Here is a 19,202-nt window from a genome sequence, read left to right on the forward strand (position 1 = left end):
ATATTGCTCTAGTGCTAAATAGAATAGGTTAAGATAAATTCATCCTGCATCTGTGCACTTAGTGCTCTCTCTTTTTTGCAATGGGATATATGGGAGACAAATGCTGCTGTAAAGCTGGCCATATACACTCACCGGCCACTTTATTAGGTACACCTGTCCAACTGATCGTTAACACTTAATTTCTAATCAGCCAATCACATGGCGGCAACTCAGTGCATTTAGGCATGTAGACATGGTCAAGACAATCTCCTGCAGTTCAAACCGAGCATCAGTATGGGGAAGAGAGGTGATTTGAGTGCCTTTGAACGTGGCATGGTTGTTGGTGCCAGAAGGGCTGGTCTGAGTATTTCAGAAACTGCTGATCTACTGGAATTTTCACGCACAACCATCTCTAGGGTTTACAGAGAATGGTCCGAAAAAGAAAAAACATCCAGTGAGCGGCAGTTCTGTGGGCGGAAATGCGTTGTTGATGCCAGAGGTCAGAGGAGAATGGCCAGACTGGTTCGAGCTGATAGAAAGGCAACAGTGACTCAAATAGCCACCCGTTACAACCAAGGTAGCCAGAAGAGCATCTCTGAACGCACAGTACGTCGAACTTTGAGGCAGATGGGCTACAGCAGCAGAAGACCACACCGGGTGCCACTCCTTTCAGCTAAGAACAGGAAACTGAGGCTACAATTTGCACAAGCTCATCGAAATTGGACAATTGAAGATTGGAAAAACGTTGCCTGGTCTGATGAGTCTCGATTTCTGCTGCAACATTCGGATGGTAGGGTCAGAATTTGGCGTCAACAACATGAAAGCATGGATCCATCCTGCCTTGTATCAACGGTTCAGGCTGGTGGTGGTGGTCTCATGGTGTGGGGAATATTTTCTTGGCACTCTTTGGGCCCCTTGGTACCAATTGAGCATCGTTGCAACGCCAAAGCCTACCTGAGTATTGTTGCTGACCATGTCCATCCCTTTAGGACCACAATGTACCCAACATCTGATGGCTACTTTCAGCAGGATAATGCACCATGTCATAAAGCTGGAATCATCTCAGACTGGTTTCTTGAACATGACAATGAGTTCACTGTACTCCAATGGCCTCCACAGTCACCAGATCTCAATCCAATAGAGCATCTTTGGGATGTGGTGGAACGGGAGATTCGCATCATGGATGTGCAGCCGACAAATCTGCGGCAACTGTGTGATGCCATCATGTCAATATGGACCAAAATCTCTGAGGAATGCTTCCAGCACCTTGTTGAATCTATGCCACGAAGAATTGAGGCAGTTCTGAAGGCAAAAGGGGGTCCAACCCGTTACTAGCATGGTGTACCTAATAAAGTGGCCGGTGAGTGTACATGAGATTTGCTCATCTGAATTGAACTGTGGATGATTATTCATACTGCTGACTGTTCTAATCACACAAACAACCACGAACTGATGAACATTTGACAGAAAATTAACACTAATGAAATGTAGAAAACAGAAAATGACGGATACATTGCGGGTGTGTTAGTACTGTGTTTCACCGAAAATAAGACAGGTCCTATTTTTTTTCTTATAAAAAAGGGCTAGGGCTTATTTTCAGGGTATGTCTTATTTTTTATTTCTACAACAATCACATATTTATTCTTTCACAAGATTTACCCATATACGGTATAATCATGTCATCACATTCTGGAAAAATCAGCATAACTCTCCAAATCCTGAATTCCATCACGATATTCTTGAAATCGTACTGTATTATTTTGTTGAATGTCTATTGCTTTCATCACTTTTTATTAAAATTTTTATTAGAGGCAAAAAAAGTTGAAAATGGTGATTTGACACTTTTGATTTTTTTCCCTCTAAGGCATTCGTATTTTTTATTTTATATTTTAAGTTTGTAGACTGGGCATTTTTGGAAAAAGGGATACCTAATGTGTATGTGTTTCACAGTGTTTTTATTTTTTTTGTTTATTTGTATTCTAGGGTAAAGGGGGTAGTTTGAACTTCTATTTTTTTTGCTTTCTTATATATTTTATTAAACTATATATTTGTTATTATTTTATTACCCCCCCCCCCTTCTCCCTTCCCCATTGGAGAAACACGGTAGTACAAACATATTCCCACAACACAAAAATCACCAATAAGTCTCCCAGTCTAGACCATACACAACAGATTATATCAGACAGATGACAGAAAAAAATCCAGTACAACAGATTTTGGTTGTGACCAACTTTAGTCGGCTGTACTAGGGGTTGAACTGTTGCAGGTTTATGTATGAACAACCAACCATCAGCAGACAGTCCAAAATCTGCCACTTCACCAGTCTAATGCGTATGGCCGGCTTTAGGCAACAATCACAAAACTACATTTAAAATTTACATCTTGAGCTTATATACTGGCAAATGCCCAGGCCCCCATCCTTAAGGGGTCCAGACTTCTGACCGGGTGTAACATCTCTGCCTGTTCGGGCCTCTGCGCCACCCTCTGCTCGCTTGCTGCAGTGCAGGAGACATGTGCAGTTTGATAATCTGCTTAAAGTTTTTAGTCGCACTGTGTGAACTCAGCTCTAGTTCTTTGATTGCATTTGCACCACACCCGTCTTCTGCCAATGTTGCCTCTGTCCATTAAGTGTTTGATTTTGTCTTGCCTGTGATTGACAGCTTTCCTTCCTATCAGGTTCAGGGCGGGTTCTTCCTCCCCTATTTAGTCTTGGCTCACAGTCACACTGGTGCCGGTTATTGCCTCTTGCTTGCTGGTTTCTCTTGCAGTTAAATTACTTGTATTCTAATCCTTGACCTCTGGCTTCCCTACTGATTATTCTTTTGGACTCTGATTTGGCACTGCATCTCTCTACTGTTACCGAACCCTGGCTAGCTGACCTCCCTTGGTTGTTGTTCGTCTTGTCTGCGTTTTGGGTTTCATGTGTTCTGGGAGGGACTGTCTTCGTGGTTGTCACCTATTACCTAGGATAGGGTCTGGCAATAGGAAGGGAAAGTTGGGGGCTTCAGCTTAGGGCTCACTGTCCCTTGTGCCCCTTCCTCCAGGGTTCACCAGCAGCTTCTGGGGAATTATCATCTGGCTATTCCCTAACAGAATAACCGGCTCTTGTCGCTTGTATTTTCGGATTAATCCACATGTGACTCAGGCCCAAATGATGGGAGTGGTTATATCTCTTTTACAGGGGGACCCACAAGCTTGGGCCCTTAAACTCCCTGCGGGGCTGAGGAGTGGGTTGATGTGGAAAAATTTTTTAAGTCCCTGGGCTCTATTTATGCTGAACCAGACCACATTACGCTTGCGGAGTCTCAACTCCTCACCATGCGGCAGGGCAAACGCTCTGCAGAGGAGTATTGCTCTGAGTTCCGTAAGTACAGTGTAACGGCAGGTTGGTGTGAGTCCGCTCTTAAGGCTCACTTTAAACAAAACAAGGGCTATGTGATCGTGTTAAGGAGCTCTGGGTTGGTCACCCAGATCCCCCTACTCTTGAGAAGGCCATGACTTTGGTGGTCCGTATTGACCGTAAGATCCGAGAAAATTTAAAAGAGAGAGCAGGGCCTGTTGCCTCCAAGTTTTCTGTCTCTCTGAAAAACCTACCTTTCCTCCCCTCACTTCTGGTGAGGAACCCATGCAACTGGGAGCTGTGGACGCCAAGACACGACGAGAGCATCGTCTCAGGAATAACCTGTGCCTGTACTGTGGTTCTCCAGATCATATCATCCGAGACTGCTCGATCAGACCCCTGACACCAGCGAAAAAACTTCAGTGCCTGAGTGGTAATCAGAAGAACCACTCAGGCAACCAGGTATTTGGGGGGGAATAAGATGATGTTATCTGTGTCTCTGTCCTCTGGGGACAGGTCTGTTTCTGGCAAGGCCCTAGTTGACTCTGGGTCTACAGCAAGCTTTATTAAATATTCAGTTGTTGCATCTGGCTATTCCCTAACACCGGGTTCTCTACATGCCTAGTTCAGAGTCCAGAAACAAATGTGGAGACACAGCAGAAAGCTATTGACTCCCAGGTCTGCAATCCTCTAAGTTGGAATGCAAATAGGACATTGGTGTCCTAGTGGCACAATGACGTCATTGCATTGCACTGCCTGTGCTGTGAAGCTGCTTTATGTCAGATACTCTACATATCAGGGGATCTGGGTTAGGTAAGTAGTTCTTTATTATCTTCCTGAAAAAGGGGGCCCTTTCTGGCTATTGGGGACAGTCTAGCAGCACTACTTCACTACTTAGGGTGCACAATATGACTATAAAGTAGAACTATGTCACTGTAAGGTGGCACTTTCTGGCTAAAAGGGGCTCTACAACATTATTATGGGGAAATATCTTGCTACTGGGACACTATCTGGCTATTAAGACATACTATCTGTCTACTATGGCACTGTCTGGCTATTAGGTTGCACTGCCTGACTACTTGGGCTTTATTTGGCTATTAGCAGAGGCATTGTCTAGCTATAGGGACTGTATCTTCCTATAAAGGGGGAACTCTCTATTAAAAAGTTATTGTCTGGATACTGGGCCATTATCTGGCTATTAAAGGGAAACTATCTGGCTATCGGGCACTATATAGCTATCAAAGAGGCACTGTCTGGCTGTTGGGCCAGTATCTCGGTCAATTAGGGGGCACTCTTTGACTACAGGGGCTCTATCTGACTTATTAAGGGGGCCTAACCATCCTCTGCGTTCTGCCAATGACCATAGACTTGTATACTCTCTTATCCAAACATTCCACTCCCTTTTCCAAGACTTTTCTAAAGCTGCAGCGGTGCTCTGGAACGCTTTACCCAGGACAATCAGATTAATACCCAGCTATAGCTTCCTCAAAACTGCCCTAAAATCACATCTTTTTAGACAGGTTTATTACATAACCTGATTACATTGTTTAACACCTTGTGCACTTAGCTAACATTTTTTTATCCTAAGCTACCTTTTCTGTATTCCTCAGAACCTGATCCCTACACCTAGAAGTCACCCTGCACTCCATGCACTTAGTATCTGTAGTTACAAACACCCTGGTGATGGCTTATATAGCTCCACTTACAGTATATCATCTTATTTATTAAAAGATGGCTGAACCATTGTACTAAACAAGCCCTCTGACCTCTTGTGTCTCCCTATATCCTTATAGATTGTAAGCTCCTGCGAGCTTCTTTTTGAGCCACTCCTTTGTTGCCTTGGCAGTATGTTTTGGGTCATTGTCCTGCAGAAAAACCCAGCCACGACCCATTTTTAATGTCCTGGTGGAGGGAAGGAGGTTGTCACTCAGGATTTTACGGTACATGGCTCCATCCATTCTCCCATTGATGCGGTGAAGTAGTCCTGTGCCCTTAGCAGAGAAACCCCCCCAAAACATAATGTTTCCACCTCCATGCTTGGCAGTGGGGGACAGTGTTCTTTGGGTCATAGGCAGCTTTTCTCTTTCTCCAAACACGACGAGTAGAGTTAGAAAAACTCAAAATTTGATAGGTCATACTATTCACTGCAATATCAATGCATTGCAATGAATAGAAAATCCCTTGACTTCTATTATATGCTGCTTATGGCAGCGTGTATTAACACTGATGTAATGACAAGCCTGGGAGCCTTCAATAGACTCCTTGCTGTCATAGAAACCGATTGCCATCCTCCGATGATGATTCAGAGTGTGGCGATCTGTTAAAGACGGTGGCGTCCATGGCGTCTGCACACTTTAGATGTTACTTATCACAGGTGTTAACGGAGGGTCCTGGCTGTATATTACATCAAACACACGCCATGTGTTTGGAGAGAGCATTTCCTGAGCCCTCTCCATACATCCCCATGTGACCAAGGACATACTATTATGCCCTTGTCGATAAGGGGCTAAATATTAACAGGCTGTCCAACTGAGCTGATGGTCAAATCTAGTATCTCCAACCTCTTCTTCTCTCGGTCCATCTGATGCAACAACTAATTCCACGCCACCCTATGGCTACTTCTTTTACCTCACTCCAAAGTCTCGGCATTGGACCCAATTATCAGAGGATGCACTGACATCTGGAAGGGACTGGTTGAAGAGCTGGCACTTTTTTCCTCACCGCTCCTTACTGCAGTTCTGATCCCATACTTAATTGACTTGAGAAGAATATGCAAATCTGTCTCCCAAGATGTAAACAGGGAGACAGTGCCTCTGTTATGCTGCCCTCTATAGCAAGCACCCTGTACATCATGCCCAACTTCCCCATAATCTTAATTGACTTGAAGCATACTCCCTACCAATCAATACCCTAAAATTACGAGATCTCTGTCTTGATGGCGAAACACTGTCTCTAGACGATATACTATTACTTCTCCCCAAGCTTAGACCGACAATTCTCTATTTACACTCGCAGCATTGTTTATCTTTGTTCTGGGGAAGAACTGTTGTCCATTCTCAACTGTACAAGCCCTTCTCCACCATATTGACAAGCCCTGGTAATCTCACTGTCTCCTGGAGACAAAGCCATCCTTCAACATTCTCATGGCATGTCCCCATGCACCCACTTGCAAGAGAACCATTATGAATTCTTGACCAGATGGTACAGAATTCCTGCTTGGCTATTTCATAAAAGGCTCATATATTGGTACTGCCATATCTTGGAATTTCCTTACATTTATGGTGGAACTGTCCAGTTCTCCCCTCCTTTTGAAAAGTGACAGGCAAGTCTTCTCACCGGACTTTTAGCTAGCGCCATAACTGATCTTCTTGGCCATGCCATCTCTACACTAAAAACTCCACCGAGATTTATTGATCACACATATGCTTACTGTTGCAAAGTTGGTCATACCCCTACAATGACTTCAAACCTCACCCCGATCGAAACAAGAGTGAGTCAAGGTGTAGCAAAGTCAAGTGGAGTGAAGGTGCACCAAATCGCACACTTTGAAGAACTAATGAGATGGAAAATGAGAACACATCTTCTATTTAGGCAGGCATGGTCCAAGTGCAGCTCAACTCTGTTTGATCTCTGTGAATACCTCCCTTAACACAACTACCCCCTCAACCTCACTTATCAATGTGTTTGTTAGTTCTTTGTCTTGTCTTTCCTTTGTCTACAGGGTCTCTCTACCCCCACACAAGAACATTGATCCTTCTCTACACCTTGATTTAGTGATACTCTTCTATTCATAGTGGATCGCTTGTATCACCACTACTATTGGCTGTATTTGAAATGCTGCTGTTTACTGGTATATATATCAGAATTGTTGTATGTACTTTCTACTATTGTTTCTGCTATGTTTAGGTATCTTATACCCTCACTTATTGAAAACAATAAAAAAAAACCTTTAGAATTTTTTTTTTTTTTTAAGATAATTTCTTACATTGCTATGCACCTTTTCTGGTAATGGTAAAAAACATGATTCATTGCCATGCAAAAACTTGTTTATTGAGGAACAATATGGAGTAGCATATATGCACTTCATTCTAAGAAGCAAGGGCAAATAGTTAAGCGGCCAAAATGGGGACAAGTTTAGGGATAAAGCCAAAAGTGCAGTAAATATATAACAGCTCTTCCATTTCAGCAGTGGTGCTTATGGCTAGAATGATGTTGGCTTGTGTGTGCATGGCCATGGTTACTTCCACTGCCAGAACTGAATCCACCACTAAGATGATGATTATGATGATGATGTTGCTGATGATGTTGATGATGTTGATACTGATGATGTCCACCATGAGAGGATCCTCCTGAATAGTGTTTTCCTCCAGTGCTTGAGTGCAGGACAGCTACAGAAGAGAAAACATGTTAGTGTGAATTTTTTTTCATACCTTTATACCAGATGTGTAGCCTATAAATATACAGTAAGTAGTAATGTGTATTACTTACAGATGCTCACTGAGCCATCACAAGCCAATCTGAAAGAAAGCAGAAATGCGTCAGTGTGTCCTACAGCTGTGCACAAGTACACGGTATATGTAGGTAACATCTTTTACATGGATATAATCTGCAGTCACCTGTGTTCTTCTCCTTCCAGCATCTTCTTATAGGTGGCGATCTCAATATCCAGAGCCAGTTTGACATTCATCAGCTCTTGGTACTCTCTCAGTTGGCGAGCCATGTCCTGCTTGGCCTTCTGTAGAGCCGCCTCCAGTTCAGCCAGTTTGTTCTTGGCATCTCGGACTGCAGCTTCTCCACGTTCCTCAGCCTCTGCTATGGCAGATTCCAGGGCAGCGCGCTATAAATACATTAAGTAGTTCTATATAAGATACAGAGCAGTGGTCTCCAAACAGCGGCATCCTATCGGCACCAAGAGTGGCAGATTATTACTAGAAAGGTCAGTTGGGATTACTAGTACAGAGTGTGCTGAGTAATATATAATATTGTTGCAATGTTCTGATGGACAACAAAGTCTAGCAGATTTTTTTGTAAAAATATTTTTTGCAAGATTTTTCTAGAAATCTGTATTCTGGACTAACTGAATCTCTTTCATCATTGGTGTAAATTGATGAAGATGCAAAGTCATTCATTTAGGCAGAATTATCAAAGGTGGATTTGAGGTGGGCCCCTGCTGCTCTTTTTTCAATGGACTGTTACGTGTTGGAATAATCCCAGCAGGTAACAGGCCCTATTTATTTACCGATCCCTGTTCCTGCTCACAGCCACCTCTGCTTTCCCTTCTACACTCCTGGTGCCCCCTGGAGAGAATAATAGATAGCATAGGCGGCCATGAGCAGAAAAAGGGATTGTTAAGTAAGGCCACAGGCCCGCGGTAAGAGTGTTTGCTGGGCAAACCTCAACAAATACTGCTATTATTATACTCTGGGGTCTCTTCAGACCCTTGAGAATAATGATCGGAGGCCCAGAGGAGGTGAGCAAACATAAAAACCAGTGTTATTCACCTCTCCTGGTATCCAGTAGGACTATTTTGTCTCCGGGCCCCTGTAGTGACATTACTGACGACACATGGTCAGGCTGAAAACAGTAGGAAGTCCTGCCGGAGCACAGGAGAGGTAACTGTAACTGGTTTTTATGTTCACTCACTTCCCTTGGGCCTCTGAAAAGACCCCAGAGTATAATACTAATTTGTGGGAGGTGTACCTCAAAAATATTGGGTTCTGCTGTACTTGATATTTTTGCAATATTTGCAGGGGGCCACGAAGGGACATTATACTGTGTGGAGGGGCCACCGTGGAACATTATATTGTATGGAGGCCACTTTGGAATATTATAGTTTGTGTAAATGGGGCAATATATTGTGCAGGGGCCAGGAAAGGGGACGTTATGCTGTGTGGGGGAGGGGGTTCCTAAGTCAAAAGTGCTATGGGGCCCAATCTTTGCTGGTTATGCCCCTGAATATCTTAAGACATGTCAGATCATTGTTGACTTGAGTTACCCTGTAATAAAAAGCTGACAAAAATACTCAGTCAAACTGAGTTCCTCAAAGCTCAATGAAATTCTTGAAATCATACTATAAGGACTGCCATGTGATGCAGAAGACAAATTATAAAAAAATCTTTGAACCCTGTATTTAAAGGACTATGATATTAAGCTTCACTATCTCTTCCTGTGTAGTGACATCATATCCATTAGTCTTATGGCCATACTACCACTTAGTCCCATTCAAATGAATGAAACTTAGCTGCAGTACCAAGAACAGCCACTATACAATATACGGCGCTGTGTGTGGTAAGTAGAGAAGAGTCTGCAGCAATCAATATCATAGCTCTGGATAAAACTTTTAAAGACTATAATGCTATGTAGTGGATAACATCTGGGCTTACATGTACATAAATTGTATGATGGTTATATATTGTACACAATTTACAACATTTCATCTTTTATGTACATTTGTAACAAGCTAGATTTCATTCACCTGGGACTTAGCACATTCAATCTCTCCTTTGAGTCTCTGAATTGTTCGGTTTAGTTCAGCAATCTCATTCTTGCTGTTCTCTAGGTCATTGCCATTTCTTCCAGCTGCCATACGAAGTTCATCAAACTGTTGATATAGGAAGAAATAGAAGTGCTAAGCTGTTAATGTCTATACATAGATGAATATTTAGTATCTGGGTCTTAGACTCACCCGTGACTGGTACATGGCCTCAGCCTCGGCTCTGCTCCTGTTAGCAATCTCCTCATACTGAGCTCTGACTTCAGAGATGATGCTGTCCAGGTCCAGGTCTCGACTGTTGTCCATGGAGACGACCACTGAGGTGTCTGAGATCTGAGCCTGGAGCTGACTGATCTCCTGCAGAATCAGGAAATAATAATCATCAGACATATGTATCATCTTATCTTATTACTGGGTCATTATAATGAAAAAAACTAAAATATTGGAGCATTGTGCCAAAGAGTTCTACCGCATCATAGAGTGTCCTTAAGAAGTTGATCTCATCGGTCAGAGAGTCGGCCTTAGCTTGCAGTTCTGCTTTGTTCATGAAAGCGGCATCAACATCCTACAAAAAAAAATACGTGTATCACAGATTCCAGTATTCTCATGTATCTAGGAATATTCTACATGTCAATACATACCCTCTTTAGCAAGACAAACTCATTCTCTGCCGCTGTACGCCTGTTCATTTCTTCTTCATACCTGTCAGTGAGATGTCAAAATTATTTATATTACACAGCAAATAAAAGGCAAATATCAAGTCTGCTAAAATTAAAGGGAATCAGTCAATTTGATTTAACCCCCCCAAACCCTCATTATAGGGCATCTTATGTGTTGTCCATGGCTTCCCAATCTATTTTAGAGTACAATTTAAACTTCTCACTTTTCATAAAGCTCATCACCACCCTAAATCTCCTTCCTTATAACTATCTACCACCCTACCCTTGACCTTCCTTCTGCCAGTGATATAAGACTAACATCATCCATAATTTGGACATCTCACTCTCGTCTCTGAGACTTCCCCAGAATTGCACCAGTTTTCTGGAATTCACTACAAGGGCAAAAATATTACTACCAAACTTCCAACATTTCCAATGTGCTCTAAAACACATCTAACTCTTCTAAACTCGCTCTCCTTAACTTGTTATTATAAGTGTATAATAGGAAATTTGAGCTCAAAACTGTTTTCTTACCTTCTTTTAAATCCTTCCATTGTTTCCTCCATGTTGGTCCTTTCTGCTTCCAGGCGAGAGCTTTCACATTCCAGGTTCTCCAGTTGTCTCCTGAGGTTACTGATAAAAGCCTCAAACAGAGGTTCAATCTGACACTGGGCTGTTTTCTGGTCTTGTAGAAGAGCCCACTTGGTTTCCAGCATCTTGTTCTGCTGCTCCAGATATCTTACCTACACGCATGTGCAGACATAAAGTACACTTATTATATAATATTCACTTATTATATAATGATATTTGCTTATAACCAAAGTTTTGCTATTAATCTTTGTATGGTAGACAATCACAATGTATAGAACAGTATAGTCTCTGCAGTTTTCCATACAAAGGCACACAGTAAAAAAAAAGCTGAATAATTTTTTTTTCTCATAATAGACATCAAGTAACAGCTATTCATGTACTGAGGTGAATGGACCGTAGTGAGGGGTAGGCTGGAGTATTACTTTAGTGAGATCTATGTTATTTTAGCCCTTTCTGTATTGTTCCTACTATTATATTAAAATTAACCATCATCGTATTTTGTACACATAAAGAAAAGAATAGAGATATTTGGATGAGCTCCATCTACAAAGATTTAAAAGAACACAGATTTCCAGAGTTATCCACTTATTCTAGATTTTGTCTATACAGAACATAACTCATATTCTACAAAGTGTATTTCTGGGTGGCTTCTTTTTTTCCTAGGCTAAAAAAATGTACCTTGTCGATGAAAGAAGCAAACTTATTGTTCAGTCCTTTGATCTGATTCTTCTCCTCAGTTCTTACTCTCTGGATACTTGAATCCATTTCCAAGTTTAGTGGGGCAAGGAGACTCTCATTTATTGTGACAGGGGTGATCCCTGCAGAGCAAGAAGATCTTCCGAAACCAATACCTCCAAATCCAGATCCATGTCCACTTTTGCCCACATGGCAGCTTCCAAATGAGATTTTACGTCCCTTGGATCCAATGTTATGGGCGCTCTTGCTGCTGAAGCAGTGCTGAGTCTTGTGTCCATGTCCTGTGTGTTTAGAAGAATGGGATAAGATGCTGTGAGAGCTGGAGTGTTTAGGTAAAGCTACAGAACAAGAGCTGAAGTGCTTGTGTCCAGAGGAGGCGAGGATGGAGTGATGAGACATGGCGGTTCTTCTCGAAGTGGAAGTGAGCTACAGAGGATGTCCGGTGGATGTGAGTGAGAATATCTGCAGTACTGAAGACCTTCTGTCGGCCACTTTTATACTTGTTTTGGTTTTTAACAATCACATAAAATCATTCCGACTCCATGAGTGTTGTATGGTCGCATCATTTGCTTCAGTTTATGGAAGGCAGTTCAGTAACACGCCTGTATTATCAAAGCTATGATGTACATTATTGGCTGTGCTCGGAAGAATGATGTGTCCTCTTCTTCTCTGTAGTACAGAGCAAGACAAATAGTAGCACCAAACTATAAACCCAACACCAGACTGAAATAGTGAATTTCAAATATTAAATTCAAATATTATACTCAATTTAAAATATACATGCTGAGGTTACTGTATATACTGGCAGGGCTCGTATTAGGGGAGGAAAAACTAGGCAACTGTCCAGGGCCCCATCCCCAAGAGGTCCAGGCTTTTGATCTGGTACTCTAGATGCTCAGTTTCAACTATATCCACGTCCAGAAAAAACATGGATACGGTTGAAACCAAGGACACAATAGGGAGCTATTGACTCCCTGGTCTGCCACCCTCTAAGTCAGAATGCACATAGGACATTGGCGTCCTGGTGGCACAATGACGTCATTGCATTGCACCGCTTTTGCTGTGAAGCTGCTTTACACAGGAGACCTGAGTTAAGTAAGTAGTACTTTGTTATCTTCCTTAATAAAGGGGTCCCTTTCTGGCTATTGGGGACAGTCTTGGAGCACTACCTCACTACTTAGGGGGCGCACGTAAAAGGGCTATAAAGGAGCACTATGTCACTATAAGGGGCCATACTATCTGTCTACTGTGGCACTGCCTGGCTATTAGGTGGCACTCTCTGGCTATGGGAGTTTTATCTGGCTATTAACGGAGACAGTATCTGGCTATCGGGACTGTATCTTCCTATAAAGGGGGCACTCTGACTATTAAAGAGTTATTGTCTAACTACTGGGATGTTTTCTGGCTATTAAGGGAAACTATCTGGCTATCGGGGCATTATATGGCTAATAAAGAGGCACTGTCTGACTGTTGGGCCAGTATCTCAGTTGATTAGGGGGCACTCTGTGACTACTGGGGCACTATATTTCTCAGAACCTGATCTCTCCATCTAGAAGTTACCCTGCGCTTAGTATCCTTAGTCACAGATACCGGCTGGTGAAGGGCTTGTATAGCTCCAGTTATATCACCTTATTTACTAACAGATGGCTGGGCCATTGTACCAAACAAGCCCTCTGACCTCTTGTGTCTCCCTATATCCCTATAGATTGTAAGCTCTTGTGAGCAGGGCCCTCACTCCTATTGTTTGATACGTTAATTCTTTATCACATTGTAAAGTGTCATATTTTATGTTCATGTGTCCTCTGACTTGTTAATAGCTGAAGAAACTGTTGTTGTTATATAAATAAACTTATTATTTTTACTTGGATTTGCTTGGTAGAGAAACTCCATCTTCATTTGGTTTGAAACTCATTTGGTTTTGGACCAAAATTGTGTGAAAAAACCCTGATACTCACTTTCCCTCACCTCTCCGGGGCTCCCTCACAGTGTCATGGCATCAACATGTCCAAGTGGCCAGTAAAGCCCAATCACAGGTTCACAAAGTTACACCATGAGCACCATGAGCCAGCCCAGGAGAGGTATGGGAATATGAGTGTCAATTTTGGATGGAATCAATCACTTCTTACAGTAAAACTAAATTATTTTAATAGAAAAGCCTATTTAATGAAGCTATTTCTTTTGAAACAGACTCCATGTCAAGTTACCCATAAACATAATACACGTTGGACTAAAGTTGATGAAGATGGATTATATCAACCAAAATGAATGCTCATTAGATGAAATTCAACAACAGCCAAGATAGGACAGATCATCATGATCTAAAACCAAATTTCTCGTCTTTGAAACTTTAGTCTAATAGTCCAACGAACAACCTTTGTTATACAGAATCTTCCCAGAATGATCTTATGCTTATTACCTGGTGTCATTCAACATGGATATCACCATTATACTCAGCTTTCAGTTTATTTGTGCATCTAATTTTTCCATGGGCTGCTCGAAATGCCACAATCCTCAATAACGTTGGGAGGGTTCATAGATCAACTGGTACAGTATATAGACTAGGAACATAGGGAGTGTAGATTGTGAGCCCTATATGGGACAGTGACTGACAATATCTGTAAAGCGCTGCGGAATATGATGGCGCTATATAAGTAAGCATAATAAATAAATAATACAATGTGTATGGCTGCATATATGAAACATTTGTAGTCCACCAACACCCCCATATCAAAGGGATCCCCACATCAAAGGGATACCAGTAGGCAGTGAGACACTTCACGCTACTGCCTTTGTGGACAATGTATTCTTTATCATGACACACCCTACGGAAGGTCTCCCAGATCTTGTAGATCTCCTGGAGAGATATGGCAATATCTCCAACTACAAAGTCAATTTCACGAAATCAGAAATTGTAAACGTCACCATTCCAGTTGCGGTGAAAACACAAATACAATAATCGACTCCATTCTGTTAAACGGCTTCTTCAATTAAATATCTTGGCATACACTTGATAGTAAGTCTTGACAACCATACTGGACCATACTGAAGTACTGGAGGCTACCATCTGGCCTCTAAGAACTGCGGGGGGGACAGGGGAGAGCCGGTCCTGCTGAGGTTACCACTGTGGGTTACTAAGATGGGTATGTTTTCATATTAAGCTGCTTTGCTCCTGTTCTTATAACTTCATACTTACCTTGGTCAGCCATATCCTTTGGGTATGTTTTACTGATTATACCTACCGTATATACTCGAGTATAAGCCGACTCGAATATAAGCCGAGACCCCTAATTTTACCACAAAAAACGGGGCTTATTGGCTCGAGTATAAGCCGAGGGGGGGGGGGAATGCAGAGGCTACTGGAAAATTTCAAGAATTAAAATGGTCGGAGTTTTGGGGTGCAGTAGATGCTGGGTGCTGGGGAAGGGGAGGGGGTGTTTTGGTTGTCTGTCTGCCCCTTCCCTGAGCTTGAGGACTGTTTTTTTTTCCCCCACTTGGAATTCAGTCTGGCTGAATATAGGGGATCTGCAGTGCTCCTATTAACCCCTTCCCAACAGAACAGGAGCACTGCAGATCCCCTATATTTAGTAGACTGGGCACTGTCAGACACATGGACACCTAATGTGTTTATGTTTCAGTCATTTTCTACTTTTGTATGTATTCTAGGGAAAGGAGGGATTTAGAACTTTTATTTACTTCATTTTTTTTAAAGCTTCATTTTTTTCCCCACTATTTTGTGGGAGATTCTATACATTGATATTGCGGCTGGTCATAGACCTCCATAGACTCGAGTATAAGCCAAGAGGGGCTTTTTCAGCCCAAAAACTGTGCTGAAAAATTCGGCTTATACTCGAGTATATACGGTAATCATCTAGTAGATGCAACTAATAGTGCGTCCCATAGCCACTGTATACTTCTTTACACCTTATCCTTATTGCTGCTTCTTTATATTTATTTCTTAAGGTGGTTTTGATACTTACATATGTATGTGTCCTGTGATCTACTATGATGCACCTTTTGCAATATACTCTGTGACCTTATGTATCACTATTTACAATTATTTGATATCTTAAGCTCAGTATCTTTATATGACAATTCATGTTTATATTATAGATATTTGCATATCCAATCTTTATACTTACCTCCGGTCCTTGGATTCTCCCCTTAGTCTGATGGTATTCTGGCTTTTACTGTTGCTGTCTATTTATTGAATAATAAAGTTTGTATATTTCCCTTATCAGTGTACTTTGAGTACTCCCTGTCCATTTTTTCTGTTTTTTGTGATTCTGTTTGTGGATTTAGGGATACTTCCTCCAATTGACCTTTACAGAATTCATTATGTATGTATTACGCTTCTTATTCCCTTGATGCCATGTTTGTTTTGCATGTACTTATCCACATAGGGTAGATTTTTGTTCTCAATGAGCCTCTAGAACTTAGGAGGCAAAACGCGTAGAACACGAACTCCCAATGCAACCTTATTAGGCTTTGGATACTTTAAGGGCCAATGGCTTCAATACGGGAAATGTATGAATCGCTTAGGAAAGGTGTTTTTTATATATGGCCTCACTAGAAATGATTGTCCAACCTAACTTCGTCTCTCTGCTTGCTGAACTAAAATCTTTCCTTTCTACTTACAACAAATTAGCCCTGTCATAGTTCGGCCGAAAGAATCTAGTACAAACTTACATAGTCCCCAAAATACTGTATCGCCATAACATGCTGCTGATTCATCTCCCATCTACATTATTCAGGAATATTCAAAGCATCTTTACAAGATTCTTCTGGAGAGGCACGTCCCTACAACTGGCCCGGTCACAACTGGTGAAAAAGCGCACCGCTAGCAGACTTGGTCTCCTAGACATTTTTAACCCCTTAATAAACACTGAGCCAATTTTCGTTTTTGCATTTTGTTTTTCCTTCCCCTCATTACAAGACCGATAACTTTTTAATTTTTCAGTCACATAATAGCTTATTGTTTGTGAAACAAATTGTACTTTGTAATGGCACCATTCAATGTCCTGTGCAATGTACTGGGAAGCTGGAAAAAATTCAGAATGAGGTGAAATTGGAAAAAAACCCCACATTTGAGCCAATTTCTGATGGGTTTAATTTTGACTACATTTACTGTGTGGTAGATATGACATGTTACCTGAATTCTGTGGGTCAGTACGATCACAGCGATACCACATTTATAGAGTATTTGTAATTTGTAATGTTTTGATACCTTTTCAAAAATGAAAAACTTTGCAAAATTGAAAAAAAAATGTGTTACTATTTTCTGACATCTGTAACTCATATTTATAAGTACGGAGCTGGGTATGCCGTTTTTTTATGTGGGAGAAGATGATTTTTTTGTTGATGCCATTTGGGGAAGGTCTGCTGGTTTGATCATTTTTTTTTATAACATTTTTCTTAGGAGGCAAAGTGTTGAAAAAAACACCATTTGTCTAATTTTGATTTTTTCCCCCCCACTAACGCCTTTCCCTATATGGGATAAATATATCAATATTTTAATAGTTTGTCCATTTTTGAGCGCCAGGATACCAAATCTGTTCATGGTTACTTTTATTTATTTATTTTTACATGGGATTTAGGGAAAGGGGGTATTTGAACTTTTTTGTTTTTTGTCTTTTTTTAAATACTTGCAAAAACTTTTTTTTTCTACTTTTACTTTTTATGTTCAGACTCCCTTGGAAACTTGAACTCTAGGGGATCTGATCACTCATATTATTCAGTATAATAGTAATGTATTGTGGTGAATATTAAAATCACTTGACTTCTATTACATGCTATCTATGGCAGCGTGTAATAGAACGGATATAATGACAAGCCTGGAAGTCTTCAATAGACTCCCTGCTGTCATGGTAACCAATCGCCACCCTCTGATGAAGATTCAAAGAGCGGCAATCGGTCAAAGACGGTGGCACCAATGGCGCCTGCACACTTTAAATGCTGCTGCTGATCGCAGCTGTTAGCGACGGGTCCTGGCTGTATTATACAGTCGTCATCCGCTGTGTGTATGGAGAGAGCTCAGCTCTTGAGCGTTCTCTATATATCCCTATGTGACCAATGATGTATTTTTACACCCTTAGTTGTTAAGAGGCTAGATATTATCAGGCTGTCCAACTGAGCTGGGGGTCAAATCTAGTATCTCCAACCTCTTCTTCTGCTTTGGTCCACATGATGCAAGCAACTAATGCCACCCCACCCGGTGGCTACCTCTTTAACTCAATCCTCAAGCCTTGGCATTGGACCCAATTAAAAGATCATGGACTGACGTCTGGAAGGGACTGGCTGAAGAGCTGGCACCTTTTACATGACCATTCCTTCCTGCACATCTGATCCCATCCTTAATAGACTTGAAGCCTACTCCCTACCAATAATTAGGGGCTAGCCTCCATACCCTACAAATATCTCTGTCCTGACAATATGGTAAATATCTCTAGACAATATAGTATTACTTCTCCCCAAGCTCAAACTGACATTTCTACATTTACAACACTTGCAACACTGCTTATCTTTGTTCTGTGGAAGAACTGTTGTCCATCCTCAATTAACTCAGTTCAAGAACCTCTTAGAATCTAGGTTGAAACTCTAACAGAAAATATCTCACCTTTGGCACCATTTACAAGCCTGTAAAAGCCCTTCTCTACCATATTGACAAGCCTGACATTTCTCACTTCTTGGGAGAAGGACCTGACAATCTCACTGTGTCCAGGAGACAAAACCACTCTTCAACACCCTCATGGCATCTCCCCATGCATCCTTGACATCCTTGAAAAAGAACCATTATTAACTCTTGTCCAGATGGTACAGAATTTCTGATTGGATGTTCCATACCGTGTTTCCCCGAAAGTAGGACACTCTCGAAAGTAAGGCATGGGGGTGGTTTCTGTTGAATTGCCTAATATAAGGCACCCCCCGAAAATAAGGCATGCCCAAAAATCGTGTGCACAGCAAAGCCGGCTGCTGCCTCTGCTGTTGTGTCCACTGTCCCTGCTGTTGTAGGATGAGCTCTCCCAGTTCATCCCAGAGGCAGCACCCGACATACAGAAGAGACAGCAGCCGGCTTTGCTGTGCACACGGAGCACAGAGCACAGCATCCAGCCGGCTGCTGTGTCAGTGAAGTGGGGATAGCTAAGCCCCGCCCACAAAAGCTCCACTAAGCCACACCCCCGAAGCCTTGCTAAGCCCCACCCACCACGGCCGGGATGAACAGCAGCACCAGCGCTGCTAGGAAGATGGGAAAGGTAAGTAGGATACCTTCCCCCCCTCACCTACATTACACTACCTACAAACGGCAGTTATGCTGACGCTTCGCTAAGGAAGTGCTGGCATGACTGCCGGTTGTAATAAGACGTCCCCCGAAAATAAGACAGGTCCTATATTTAGGGTGACAATTTAATATAATACACCGTCTTATTTTCGGGGAAACACGGTAAAA

At 41.9% G+C, this 19,202-nt stretch overlaps 1 protein-coding gene across 1 annotated transcript; it reads right to left on the reverse strand.

The window, feature by feature from the left end:
- Nucleotides 1–7,501: 7,501 nt before the first annotated feature.
- Nucleotides 7,502–12,212, reverse strand: LOC142195747 (keratin, type II cytoskeletal cochleal-like). The gene is made up of 9 exons (XM_075265762.1): nucleotides 11,741–12,212; nucleotides 11,006–11,214; nucleotides 10,454–10,514; nucleotides 10,282–10,377; nucleotides 10,005–10,169; nucleotides 9,795–9,920; nucleotides 7,936–8,156; nucleotides 7,808–7,836; nucleotides 7,502–7,707 (listed from the first exon to the last, which is right to left on the reverse strand). Exons 1-9 carry the CDS (start codon nucleotides 12,155–12,157, stop codon nucleotides 7,502–7,504), a joined length of 1,530 nt encoding a protein of 509 aa, XP_075121863.1. The 5' UTR covers nucleotides 12,158–12,212.
- Nucleotides 12,213–19,202: the final 6,990 nt, after the last annotated feature.

This window comes from Leptodactylus fuscus, chromosome 2, assembly GCF_031893055.1.
Source record: "Leptodactylus fuscus isolate aLepFus1 chromosome 2, aLepFus1.hap2, whole genome shotgun sequence".
NCBI classification, from domain to species: Eukaryota; Metazoa; Chordata; class Amphibia; order Anura; family Leptodactylidae; genus Leptodactylus; species Leptodactylus fuscus.

Excerpts from the sequence above, each read along its gene's own strand:
- LOC142195747 (XM_075265762.1), bottom strand. The coding sequence starts at position 12,157 with ATGTCTCATCACTCCATCCTCGCCTCCTCTGGACACAAGCACTTCAGC. Across the intron at positions 8,157-9,794 it reads TTGAATGTGCTAAGTCCCAG|CGCGCTGCCCTGGAATCTGC; the intron begins GTGAATGAAATC and ends ATGTATTTATAG. Across the intron at positions 7,708-7,807 it reads TGATGGCTCAGTGAGCATCT|CTGTCCTGCACTCAAGCACT; the intron begins GTAAGTAATACA and ends TCTCTTCTGTAG.